Genomic DNA, 12,852 nt, shown 5'->3' with positions numbered 1-12,852 from the left:
GGGGAGAGACCTCAGTGGGGTACCTTGCCTGAAAGCTGACCTTCCTGAGAGTCTGTTTTCCCCAGGGGGACAGATCGATGCCATCTAGAGACCAGTTGTGATTCTGGGAGATCTCCAGCCACAACCAGGAGGTTGGCAGCCCCACCCCACTTGCTCTTTTATGGCCACCTAAACATGATCGATGCATCTGAGTTTCCTCTCCTTCATGTGCCGGTGAGATTAAACCATCTTGGCAACATTCCTAAGAGTTTGTGTTTACTTAAAAAAGGAAAGTTAAGGTTTATGTGTCAGAAATCTGCCCAGGAAAGGCTAACCCTGTGCAGCAATCATGTGTGCTCACTTAAAGCAGGGGTCTGTGGTCTGAGAATTCAGGGCATTATGTATGTGTAGATATTTTTGCAGAAAAAGCATGCATGCCAACAGTAGCTTATACCCAGAATTAAAACTTTATTGATCTTAAAGATGCCTCAAAACATTTTTTCCTGTGGCTTCACACCGACATGGCTACCCCACTTTCATCTAAACATTTCTGTGTGACGTTGGAAGGTATGCGGTTCTCCAGGATTTGCTTTGACGACTCCTTTCTGTTCTCTTTCGGCTTGACAGGTCATTTGTCTCGCAAGGGCCAATCTGGGTGGGGGCGGGAACTTGGAGGCTTGTTACGGACACCGTTTCCTTAGCAGCGGCTTCCCTGCGCTTCTTGGCGTGTGGAAACGTTGGGGCAGACGGCAGACCCGTTTGGGATATACAGACACAGTGCAGGGTGTCAGGAGGTAAGTCTGGATGAAAGACAGAGCTCTGTTCGCCATCTCACAAGGGACTTTTCCTATGCATGGAGCTTGGCTCACTTGCTTGATACAGCTGAAAACAATCTATCCATTTTAATCCTTCCTAGTTCCCCCTCTCCCTGTTTTAAACTCACAATGACGTGGTAAGATGGTGTAGGCTGAGAGAAAATGACTGCACAGGGTCACCCATCGAGCTTTATGACTAAGCAGGGGTAGGGATTCGAACCTCGGTCTCTCCAGTCCAGCCCTCTAACTATTGTACTTAGCAGCCACAAAACGGAAGCAGACCCAAAATAACTGCCACAGATTAACTTCAGTAGCGCAGTGCAGATCCTTGTGGCGTTGTGGCAGCTGCTGCCAAAGCAACATTTCAAAAAATCTGCACAGCCAGTCAGAAGGCTTGCCAGGTAAAAGCCCTACCTGACCCCACCCACTTCCTAAAAACATGTGGCAGGCTACATTGGCAGGGGGCTACGGTGCCCATGGGCACCCTATTGGGGACCCTTGCTTTAACGTGTCCCTTTTTCCTGTAGCAGCTACCTCTTGGCACCTTTATGAGATCTGCTCCCTTTCTTTTGTCCTTCGGGGGTGGATCCCGCAGATCTTCCCAGGCCTGGACTCCCTCAGCCTCCTTAGCTGTGAACCTGAATCTGCGATCTTCCATTCTGCGCAACCAAACCCCTCAAGAAGGAACAGGCCTGGCTTGCGACTCTCCAGAAATGTTACTCCAGAGGAAGAATGGCTGTGTGGGGTTACCTTCTGGGTTCAGCCACAGCACCCGGTGCCCGCGGTGCGGTTCAGCAACTGATTCCCCAGGTCTGTCCAGGAGCGGTTCTTCAAGGCCCCATCAGCACATCGGAGAAACGCAGATGAGTTTCTCTCTCCAGCTCCGGTAAGAGGCACGGCCTCCCCTTCTAGTTTCCTTCTTGTGGGCTCAGAAGTTCTTCCAACAGCCGCTTGTTACTTGTGCCGTGTTATAAGCTGGGTGGGTTCCTTGCAGATCACTTTAGCATCTGGATCTTCCTTGGAGTGCCCATTTTGAGGGAGAGGAGGAGCAAAAGGAAGGATTTAGATGACTGCTGGCCATTTAAACTTAACAGTTGACTGGTGGGCCGGTTGATTTTAATTACCAGCAGCCGTTTCAAAACCCTCTTTCGCATCTCTGCGGTCCTTTTCGGAAACCGAACCACTCAAATTGAAACCCGGGCGCATCTTGAAGGCCGAAAAAGCTTAATTCTGGGTAGCAGCTTTTGTGCTCGTGCAGAGAACAAATATCCTTTCAGAAACCTGACGCCCAACCCGTGTATTCTTCTGCAGAGGTCTGAGCGCCGACGTGGAGTCGTCGAGGGAACGTTCCTCCTCGACGATCGGCCGTCGGCATCCTCCCCCTCGCCTCCCGAGTCGTGACTCAGGAGCGTTGGGTCCTCGACAGCCACTGGCCAGAGGATGCCGGAGTGTCTCAGAGCAGTACCTGCGAACTTGCTTCCCGGAGAGGGTACAGAAGGAGGCGGAACTGGCGGCCTTCCTGGCGGAAGCAGGCCACCCGCCAAGAGGAGAGATGGAAGAGCTCCGGAAGCTGGAGGTGGACCTGGACGTGATGAAGTTTGAGCTGGTGTCCCTTAAGCAGAGGGTAACGTGGAGGTTGCTGTTAATAAAATGGCTTTTAAACTGGCGGTTAGGGTCGTTTCCCGATTTGGACTCGGCCTTCTCCTCTCTAATTTGACGCCTTTCCTAAAGCAGATGGAGAGCTCCTTCGCCGTCCTGGAGCAGGAAAAGACATGGGTGGAAATGCTGTCTTCCGGAGACAGGAAGCGGAAATGGCGGCGGAAGGAGAAGTGAGTAGAAGCCCCGGCACATCCTCTCAGGCTGGCCTACCTTTCAGGGTCGTTGCGAGGATGAGACGGCCGCGAGAACAACGTAGGCCGTTCTGGGTCCCCGGTGGGGAGATGGTCCTCAAGTCTGCTTAGTGGAGTTTGCGATTACACCGTAAATCTTGCCAGTGTGACCGAAGGCAGGGAAAAGACATTTGGTAATCCAGGGTGTGTTTCAGTTCATGTGACTGCGTTGTGTATTCATGAAAGGAAATTTCGTCAGTTGTTTCTTACGCGGGAGGAAGGGAAGAGCCCTGTTTGATCGGAGGCGGGTAATCTTTTTAGGGTTTTCCCTTTGACGTTGGAGCTTCTGAAGGCCAAATCGTATGCAGGAAGAAGGAGAAACGGCTTGCTAGCCCAGGTCACCCGTCAAAATGAAGATGGGGTAAGAAAAGATGTGTAAAAGGATATTGGCAGTGGGAAAACAGCATGCAGACAGAGGCTGTGCATTTAACACGATTCTGTGGGAAAATCACAGCATTGAACTTCCTGAGATTTTCAGCTGTCAATTTAAGGGGGGGAAATGCAAGTTTCTAGTCCTTGTTGTGGTAAAGAGATGCCTCAAATTGGGAGGCAAGCCACAATGGGGGAGACAAAATAGGCTTCCAGAGGTTATGGACTGGCATAATGCCTGCTGGCCTTTACCTTTGTAAACCCAATAACAACTTATACTGAATAGGAGAAATTATGCAGATTTTCTAAATCTGCCTAATTTGTACGGGGCCCCAGGACATTTCTTCAAAGTTGCTGTGGACATTCTGGATTCTCTGATCAGCTGGAATGTTTGCGAACATTCCTTGGCCTTGCATTTCGGCTCAGCCAGTTTTAACTTCTTTGGAGCCAGGGATCTCAAGCCAGTTTTGCTCCCTGGAACTTCAATGTCTTGGGGGAGGCAGTGGTCTTGCAGAATTGCATTCGCACAAAAGGAGATACGGCTGGCTGACGCTGGCCCATTCTTTCTGCCTGATTTCCCTGCCTTCTTGAATTCTAGGGAAAGACGGACGTCAGCCAAGATACGCTGGCTCTTCAAGAAAACCAGGTTGTTCAGGAGGATGGCGTGCAGGCCTTCGAGGGAGAGCAGGCAGCACACCTTTGGAAAGCTGTCAGAGAGGTTTGTTGCAGAGTTGTGAGGTTCCTGCTGGCCAATGGGGAGTGGCTGGGGGGGGTGTTGGGTTGTCGGATCCAGGTTGGGTTAATCACCCCTCATTTCCCTCCAGTCACCCCTATTTTGGTCTTCAACAGATGCCGGGGACAGAACCTGGGACTCTCTGCGTGCCAAGCAGAGGTTCTTCCGCTGAGCCACAGCCCTCTGAGACGGTCCCTCTGAATCCGGAGCATGCCCAGAAGAAGCGAGAAGGGTCCAATGACCAGCCGGTGGTCCTCCATGCAGGCCTCGTGGGTGCAGAGTCCCAGGACAGCCTGGGAGACCCGGAGAAGGTTCTCCTAAAACACAAACTGGACTCCCCCGGGCAGGTGAGTCTCAGTGGTGGGAATGGATTCTGCACCCCAGCCAGTAGTTTGAGGAGGAGTCTGAAATGTTGGCAGAGTTTAAATGTGCAAAGATGGGCAATGGACCATAAAATAGTTTTATTGTGAAGAGAAACAACTTTACAGATAGATAGATAGATAGATAGATAGATAGATAGATAGATAGATAGATAGATAGATAGATAGATAGATAGATAGATAGATAGATAGATAGATAGATAGATAGATAGATATAGAGAGAGAGAGAGAGAGAGAGAGAGAGAGAGAGAGAGAGAGAGAGAGAGAGAGAGAGAGAGAAACCTCATTAACTGTCTAACTGTTGTTCTGCATTCATTCAGTCTGTTCCGGAGGCAAACAGGGAGGGGGTGTCCTCCAAGGAGCAGGAAGTCTCCCACTGACCCAATCCGGACACAGGATGGTTTGAACATCATCAGGAAGTTCCTTTAAGACCAACAAAGCTCTATGCGAGCGATACGATTTCATGTGCACACCCATTTTCCCAGAGGAAGTGAAGCAGAACTTCCTCCCCCCTTACATACTGTTCATTTCTTTGTTCTTCTCCAGGGGGGGGGGAATATATTAGTAGGCAGGAGGGATGCTGCTGCTGGGGGCAGGGAGGGGTTTGTACCGGTTTTTATTCCGTTTTAGTGGTTTCGTGAATTCTCTAATATTATGCTTTATTGACATCACGTAAACTGCCCCAATCCCGATCGTAGGGAGGGGTGGTGGAAAAGCCAAATTAAGACATGAAAAAGGATTCCTCCACGCACACTTCCTTTGCACGCGGGAGAGGCATCTTTTGCCAAATTCACTGGTGGCTTTTTCATCCCCTCCCCGCCTACATAATGGCCAATTAAGTTCGGCTTCCCCGTATCTCAAGCAGAATGCAGGCCCAAGGCATAAACCTTGTTCGGCCTCTGACTTCGTACTTTCCAAAAAGGAATGGGAAGAATGAAAGCCCAATGTGTCAGGGGAGGGGAGAATCTTCCATGGATTTATGCCAAGCTGAATTCTGGTTCGCCTGCATTCTTACATATGCTATGACCTGACCCTCATGTTTCACGGAGCGAGAATAAATTTGACTTTGGGGTGTGTGTCAAGAACCTAATCGGCTCTTGCTTTGGTGGTGGTGGAAAACATGCGATAATTAGCCAAACGCTTTAGATAGCGTTATCGGAAATAGTTTCCATTGTTTTTATCGGCGATTCACAGGGCGACAGCTTGTGGGTTGTTGCTGAGTTTTCCCTTGGCGCCCGTCGAGCAGATTTGGGAGCACTTCCCCACGGAGAAGTTGTGACTAGCACATTCAGATCAGAAACTTCCTGATGTTTTCCAAATCGTCTCCTCCTGCATCCTGAGTGGCTCAACTGGAGATTTCCTGTCCCGTTGAGCCCCCTTCCTCCCTCCTGGCCTCCAGAACAACAGTTAGTCAGTTAGGACTCTCTCTCTCTCTCCTCTCTTCTTTAAACAGCTGGCGCTCTGATTCTCATTTTCATATTTAAGCTCTGCCAACGAAGCCAGAACCGGGGCTGCCGACTCCTTCTTGGCAGATTTTGGGAGTCCGCCACATTTCTGGTGTTGGGACTTTTCTCATTGGCCTTGCTGGCAGACGATGACCTTGAGAAAAATCTCCCTTTGCAGGCGAACGGGGAACTTTCCTCAAGAGTGGCCGTAAGCCCCCAGACCCTAGAAGCCTCTTCAGACAGGCTGTGTCACTCGGAGTCCGAGAAGAAGATGACCCCCAGCCAGGCTCTGGAGACTGAACGTGCCGAGCTGCTGGGGGAGAGGGAAGGGGGGATCCTCGAGGGGCAGCCAGCCAGGCCAAGCTGGGAGGAGGAGCTCCACGCACTTCAAGTGACCTGTGAAAATCTCAGGTAATTTGTAGCCTTTGCCATTGATGTATTGATATTCTAGGATAGCATCCTGCAGATTATCTTTTTCCTCATCCCGGCAGGGGGTCTCAGGCCCTTCTGCAAAGAGAGAAGGACCTCTCGGAGACCCGGTGCCTGGAGCTCGAAGCTGCTCTGCGGAGCCAGCGGGAGGAGATGGAGAGGCACCTGGCAGAGCAGAAGCAGGGATCCCAGTACTGGCAGGACAGGTGGGAGAAGGCGGCCACAGCCCTGAAGACCAAGAAGGAGGAGCTGGAGGAAGCACACCTGCAGAGCCAAACCTCTTCTGCCCAGGTGTGTGGCATTCAGGTAGTGCCCCACCCCTGCTTCTAGGACTGCCCTCCAAAATATTTCATCAACTGAAGTCCCGGCTGCTTCTAAAAGCACAGGAGCCAAGTAAAGCAGGGAGGGGAAGTGGCAGGTTTCAGGGTAATTTCGCTCACGGGAAACGAGACCAAACTCCCTTTTTGTCTTGAAATAAATCGATCATGTATCCACCCATCTCCATTCTGGGTTTCCTCTGTTTCCCCCCTGGGCAGCCGGAAACTCCCCTGCTTCTCCAGATCCAGCTAGATGCTTGTAAACAGGAGCTGGAGCAGAACCGCAGTCAGGCCCCTCAATGCTACGTTCAGCGTCGAGAATCCGGGAGCCAAACGGATGCCGTTTCTACAAGTGAGGTCTGAGTGGTGGGAAAGATACGTCCCAGGGCTTTTGCAGTGCCAGTTTGCCTCCAGAGACCCTGCTGAAGCCACAGAGAGATCTGAGCCTCCCTGCTGATAGGTTGGCCTTATTTCACCTCCCTTGCTGATGGGTTGGCCTGCTTGGCTTCCCCCCTGATAGGTTGGCACACTTGGCTTCCTTTCTGATGGATTGGCTTGCTCAGCCTCCCTGCTGATGGTCTGGCCCACTGAGCCTCCCTCGCTGGTGGGTTGGTCCACTCAGCCTTCCCGCTGATGGGTTGGCTCGCTTGATGTCCCCACTGATAGGTTGGGCCTACCAGACGGGGATCTGTGCTGACCGTAACCAGCTCTCCCACTCTAAAACCTTAGACCGCCCGACAGGAAGTAGATGCAGAAACGGCCTTGGTCCGAGAGGAACTCCAAAAGGCCCTGGACATTCTGAAATCTCGCGATTCCGAACTGGAAGGGAAGCAGCTGGACCTGGAAACCGCCAGGGAGCAGGTAGCATTTGAGTTGCCAACTTTCAGCCAGCTTGGTGAGCTCTTGGTTTCGGCACCTCCTGATGTGCGTTGCTGATCTCTCTGCAGAACGCAGACTGTCGCTCGGAGAAGGAGCGCCTGGATAAACTTGTCTCCTCTCTGGAAGAACAGCTGGCAGAGAAGTAAGCCAATTGGGGGGGAGAGGGGGAAAGAACCACTGTGGGAACGGTGGGGTGGCAGCATGAACGTGTGGCAGCAACTCCTCCACAGTGAAAAGGTTCCAAATGGATTGACCTAGATGGAGGCTAGGTCAAGAAACAGTAGCCTCACAAGCCCTTTCAAAACTTAGAATCATAGAGTTGGAAGGGAACTCATGGGTCATCTAGCCCAACCCCCTGCACTTGAGGCTCCTGGTTCTTGACCTAGCCTCGCATTTTGAGATTTTTGTTCAGTAGTGGTTTATGTGAGCGACATCTTTTGACTCCTTCTCACTAAATCTGTCCCTGCAGCGGAGGCAGAGAGGGAGGCCGTGTTATTTGCTTGTTACCGAAAAATATGAAAGGCACGGGTGTTGTCAGGCATTTGCATGGGGATGTACTGACGGGAACTCTTGTGTCTTCAGAGAACGGGCCCTGAGACAACTCAAGGAAGCCGGGGAGGAGGACAGAGCGGAAAAGGAAACGAAGATCTTGTTGCTGGAACAGAAGGTGCCGGAGGCCTATGAAGAAGCCCGTAGCAAGGAAGCAGGGTGGCCGTTTCTAGCACAGGAAATCCCTGGAGGTTTACAGGTGGGATCTGGGGGAGGAGAGGGTTGTGGATGTTAAGCTACGCAAGGTTGATCTCGGAGGTTTCCCGCTGTCATGAGATCTCGGAAACTAAACCGGGTCAGCCTTGAGATGTATCTGGATGGGAGACCACCAAAGAAGTCCAGGCAAGCAATGGTGAATTGCCTCTCAGTGTCTCAAAACCTCGCCAGAAGTCAGCTGTGACTCGCCAGAACGTTTTGCCCCCAAAATGAAATAATGGCTTAATCGATCAAGAAATTCAAAATAATTGTAGAACATTGTTTCTGCATGTAGTGAAGGCAGCAAGGAATACATGCAAGAAATAGGGGCACATCTCTTGCTCTCTTTCTGTCTCCTGCTTGTTCTTCCTGGCTGATTCCCCCTTGGTTGGTCTCCCTAGCTGGCAGAAATGGAAGCGGCACAAGACCTCCCAAGGCATGGGTCGAACACAACTCCGGTGACCCCAGAATTGCAGGAGAACGTGCCGGGCGAGGACAGCGGAGCCCAGGGGCCTTGCCGTTGCTGTGGCACAGCTCTGGCCCAGCTGAATCAAGCAATCCAGAGTAAGAGCTTGCGATCCCTGTCTTGGCTGATCCCGATCCATAGTGAAGGGAGGAAGCTGAATGTGGCTGGGAGCGGAGAGCGGGAGGACACAGGGCTGCCGCTGAGCAAACGGGAGTATTTCGGCAGCTCTTCCCTTGCTCGGCTGACTCCTCCTTTTCCCCTCCTGCCGGGAAAGGTGCAGAAAAGCGAGAGAAGGAAGATCGGACCTTGGCGTGCCTGTATCAGCTGCGGGACCTTTTGAAAGGGATCCCATCGGACCGGGCTCTGGTCCCCAAGCCGGTAAGCAAACCACAAAGGCAAATATTGGTGTTAGGGGTTTTTTTGGGGGGGGGATTTTTAAGCGCCTGGGAATATATTTATGCTCAGCGTGATATTCTGACAAATATCCATCTGGCTAGCGGAGCGCCACCAGGCTGGCTAGATCTCATCCAGTTTTGAAAGCTAAGCTGCGTCGTCCGGCTTAGCCAACAATAGACCTGAGCTCTGTATGTTTCTCTGATCCCCTCTTGAGGCTGCCGATGTCTCTGGCAGTGAGTCCCTCATGTCCGCTCCTCTTTGGGCAAGGAAGGACTTCCTTTCTTCCGTCCTAAGCCCACTGCTGCTTAATTTCACGAGTACTGTGAGGAAGAGAGAAAAGCCCTCCTTTCTCTACCTTCCCTCTCCCTGGCCTGATTAAAAATCCCATAGGCAAACCTGGATCTCTCGCCATCTTTCCCTTGGGATTTCCCTGAGCCTCAGCCTTACGGGCCAAGGGCCTCTGTAGACACCGTGGAGCCAGCAAGACCTGGCTGCCTGCTTGTTCCTTTCTGCCTCTGCAGGTCTGTTTTATGCCCCCCAGGTCCAGAGTCCGAGCCGGAACCCCGCTTCAAAAGTCACGCAGAGCCCCCTGGAGGAGAGGGAGATCCTGAGACACCGTCACCAGTTGGTAACAGAGCAGGCGAGTCACTGCCCTCCTGGGGCCTTCTGCTCATTCCCTCTGATTCACCGTGCAGCAGTCCACGCCTCTCGGGAGGAGAGTGGGCCAAGGGAAATGTCATGGCGTGGGCGGGCGTCGATGAGCGTCAGCCGCCGGAGGCGTTCGGAACAGTGTTGTCTCTCCTTGCTGACGCTCAGAGCCCGTCATGGCTGTGTTTAAGGACTTCGCTTGCTTGCTTTTTGGCTTTAAAGCGTTCCCTCCGATTGGGCTTTGGAGCGTCTGTTTTGTTGCTCGAAGGCAAAGGCCGTTAGAAGGATCCTGTCTCACCCAGTGGCCAACCAGTCCCTCTGGAGGGCCGACAGCAGGGCAGAGAGGCCGAGGCCTCCCCCTGCTGTTGGCCCTGGGATTCAGAGGTTGACTGCCTTTGAACATGGTGGCTCTCTTTAATCACCATGGATGGTAGTCGTGGATAGACTTCTCCTCCATGAATCTGTCTTAACCCCCTTTGAAAGCCGTCTATGTCCGTGGCCATCGGTTCCACATTTTAATCACGCATGTAAAGAAGCATTTCTTTTTGAGCGTCCGGAATCCATTGGTCCAACAGCAGCATAATCCATCTCCCCCCTCCCCGGGCAATCTGAACTGTCCAGGATCCACCTCTGGATCTGATGGTTTCTCCCTCCCTAACAGCTGCAAGGGCTCTTCAGACAGAGGCAGCAGCTGGAGCAGTCCAAGAAGCCGCCTGGGGGAGCCAAGGAAGAGAGGTGGCGGGAGCCTCGGAAGTCTCCACAGGTCCTGGTAAGAAATCCCGCCCCTTCCTCCCAGGTCTTTGGAGACTTCCTGTTATGACCGCCATCACGGCTTCTTAAACACACCAGACGAACCTTACTGTATCTGACCAATGTGGGTCCATCTAGGCCAGCCTTCTGCCTCACACAGGGGCCAGCCAGTTCTCTGGGGGCTCAACTACTGGACAGAGAGGTTGCCGCCTGGCTCTTGCACAGAGACGCAGCGTTTCTCAAGGAGGCAACGAAACGGGTGATTTTCAATGAGAACAGCCGTAAAAGCCCTTCTGGAATCCCCAGTATGTCTTCATTGTCTCTCTTGTCCAGGCTGCACCTGAGTCCAACAGGCCTCCGGAAGAGCCGCCTGCAGCCCCAGATGTGCCCAGCCCCAGCGCAGATGTGCAACGCCTGCAACAACTGCTGCGAGAGAAAACGGAAACAGTAAGGGAAGAACCTCCCCTTTCTGGGCCTCCTCCCTTTGCAGCGCCAGAGGATGCCGCGCCTCTGCGGGTCTTTCTCAGCGGACGGGAGGGGGCCAGCTCTTGTGTGGCAACAATCGCATCCAGACAGCTGGAAGGGGAAGCAGCTTGCAGCCAGCAAAACCTTGGAGCAGATGTAGGATCAAGCCGGTTTACCCCTCTGTGATAGAATTCTCCCCGGGCCAGAATTCTCTCAGCTTCACCTACCGGACAAGGGGCCTGGGTAGAGCAGAAGGGTAGGCAATTGTAAGCCCCTTTGAGGCCTGCTGGGTGACCTTGGGCCACTCCCAGTTCCCACAGAGCTCCCTGAGTCCCACCTACCCCATAGGGTGTCTGTTGCAGGGAGAGGAAGAGAAGGCGATTCTCAGCCCCCTAAGACTCCTGCAGGTAGTAAAAAACAGGGTTGGCCTCCAGAGGAGGGAGCAAGACGGCATAGTTATCCGGGAAATGGATAAGCCTCTACAAGTCGGGCTTCTTGAAACGTTTCTGGCTTGAATACAAGACCAGATCAATTTCCTGAAAACTACCCCCGCCCCCCTTTTGTATTTTAGATCTCCTCCATGGCTTCTGAGATACACGCTCTGCAGCAGAAGAACGAGTCGCTAATGAAAGGTAGGGGACAGGACTAGGCCTTATCTTCTCTCCATTGTGGAGAGAAAGACATTTCAGCCCCCACCCCGGGCCTTTCTTACCAAAGCCCAAGATGACAAGAAATAAATTCAGCTTTACCCAGGAGGATTAACCAGCACCAGACACAGTTTGGGGTCTGCAGTGATCCAGGAGTGGGGGTGGGGGAATAAATATTTTTTTCAAGGGTGTAGCCTCAGGAGGGTGGGATCTGGGGATAGGAAGGATCCGCAGAGATATAATTCCATAATCTACCCTCCAAAGCAACCATTTTCCCCAGGGGAACAGACCCTGCCTGGAAGTTGGTTGTAATTCAGGGAGATCGCCAGGCCCCACCTGGACATTTATTTATTATTTAAATAAGTGATCCCTGCTTAACTCGAGAGGGGGACAGCTATAGGAAACAGTTCAAACCTTATTGATGAAGTGGGAGGCAACATCAGGGGAAATACCTCATCTCTGTGTCCCGTTGTCCCTCCAGAGGAACTGGTTGGCCCCTGTGTGAGGCAGGATCCTGGACTGGATGGACCTTCACTGGTCTGATCCAGCAGGGCTCTCCTGATGTCCTTAGGAAGGCCTCGGCCTCCTTGCTCTGTTGTTGTCCCTCCAGAGGAACTGGTTGGCCCCTGTGTGAGGCAGGAGGCTGGACTGGATAGACCACTGGTCTGATCCAGCAGGGCTCTCCTGATGTTCTTACGAGGGGAGGTCTTGGCCGTTCTGCCCTACTGTTGGCCCTCCAAATGACGGCAGAGCTAGTCCGTGAATTCTCTGGGAGACATGAACCCTGCTCTTTTTTCCCCCCACCTGACAGCCAAGCTGAGGTTCCAGCAGCAAATCCAGCAGATCCGCAACCTGCCAAAGCAGCGGCCGGAAAGGAGCACTCTCGAACTCCTGGTGCCTCGACTCTCTGTCACCCTGGGGCAGGATTCGCACAGTGGCCAGGGCAGCGACAGCTCCGTGCCTTCCCCCCAAAGCGATGAGCCGCCGTTCACAGGCAGCAGAGAGGACCTGAGCCAGGCCCTGGGTGGGTCTCAGCCACACGCCAGTGCCGAAGAGCAACAGAGGGGGGCTTCACCAGATGAGGACCTCGGCCAGGTACCTCGAGCCCCCCCGAGCCCCCCAATTCCTGCTGGGTCTTCCAGAAAACACTTGTCCCTGGAGCTCATCCCTTCTCTGCCGGCTGACAGCGAAGGGGCTTTAGCCAGTCCCCGGGGCTCCGCTCTTTTGTCCCCCAGGCCTTTTGGGCCCCCGAGGCCTTGGTCCCCCTTTAAATTCCGAGGGAACTCTGAACTTCCAGAGAGCGGAGAGAAACACTGAATGGAATGGCTTTCTCCTTTCTATTGTAAGGCCAAATTACTGTTCAAACTGGGAATTCCCGTGTTTTCTGCTTTGAAAAGTGCGCTTCCCCCTGCCCTTTAATTACAAGTTTCCAAATGGTCCGGAAAGTTTCGTTTCAATCCTTTCCACTATCTGGATGAACAGGGGGAGGAAAGCCGAAGCT

At 52.8% G+C, this 12,852-nt stretch overlaps 1 protein-coding gene across 2 annotated transcripts; it reads left to right on the top strand.

The window, feature by feature from the left end:
- The first annotated feature begins 439 nt into the window (after positions 1-439).
- On the top strand, positions 440-12,790 carry LOC143827930 (uncharacterized). 2 transcript variants are annotated; one of them, XM_077318015.1, is made up of 20 exons: positions 440-773; positions 1,390-1,680; positions 2,106-2,418; positions 2,529-2,623; positions 2,945-3,044; positions 3,651-3,770; positions 3,902-4,132; positions 5,789-6,021; positions 6,102-6,330; positions 6,576-6,713; positions 7,086-7,217; positions 7,304-7,377; positions 7,818-7,902; positions 8,381-8,543; positions 8,720-8,823; positions 9,383-9,481; positions 10,151-10,258; positions 10,573-10,686; positions 11,276-11,336; positions 12,163-12,790. In XM_077318015.1, the coding sequence occupies exons 2-20, from the start codon at positions 1,508-1,510 to the stop codon at positions 12,666-12,668; spliced, it is 3,078 nt and encodes a 1,025-aa protein (XP_077174130.1). In that variant the 5' UTR covers positions 440-773; positions 1,390-1,507; the 3' UTR covers positions 12,669-12,790. The 2 variants fall into 2 exon arrangements, with proteins under 2 accessions (XP_077174130.1, XP_077174129.1); XM_077318014.1 differs by having other exon boundaries at positions 7,818-7,983.
- Positions 12,791-12,852: the final 62 nt, after the last annotated feature.

The sequence above is a fragment of the Paroedura picta genome, chromosome 18 (genome assembly GCF_049243985.1).
Source record: "Paroedura picta isolate Pp20150507F chromosome 18, Ppicta_v3.0, whole genome shotgun sequence".
NCBI classification, from domain to species: Eukaryota; Metazoa; Chordata; class Lepidosauria; order Squamata; family Gekkonidae; genus Paroedura; species Paroedura picta.
This window is presented reverse-complemented; position numbering and strand designations above follow the sequence as displayed.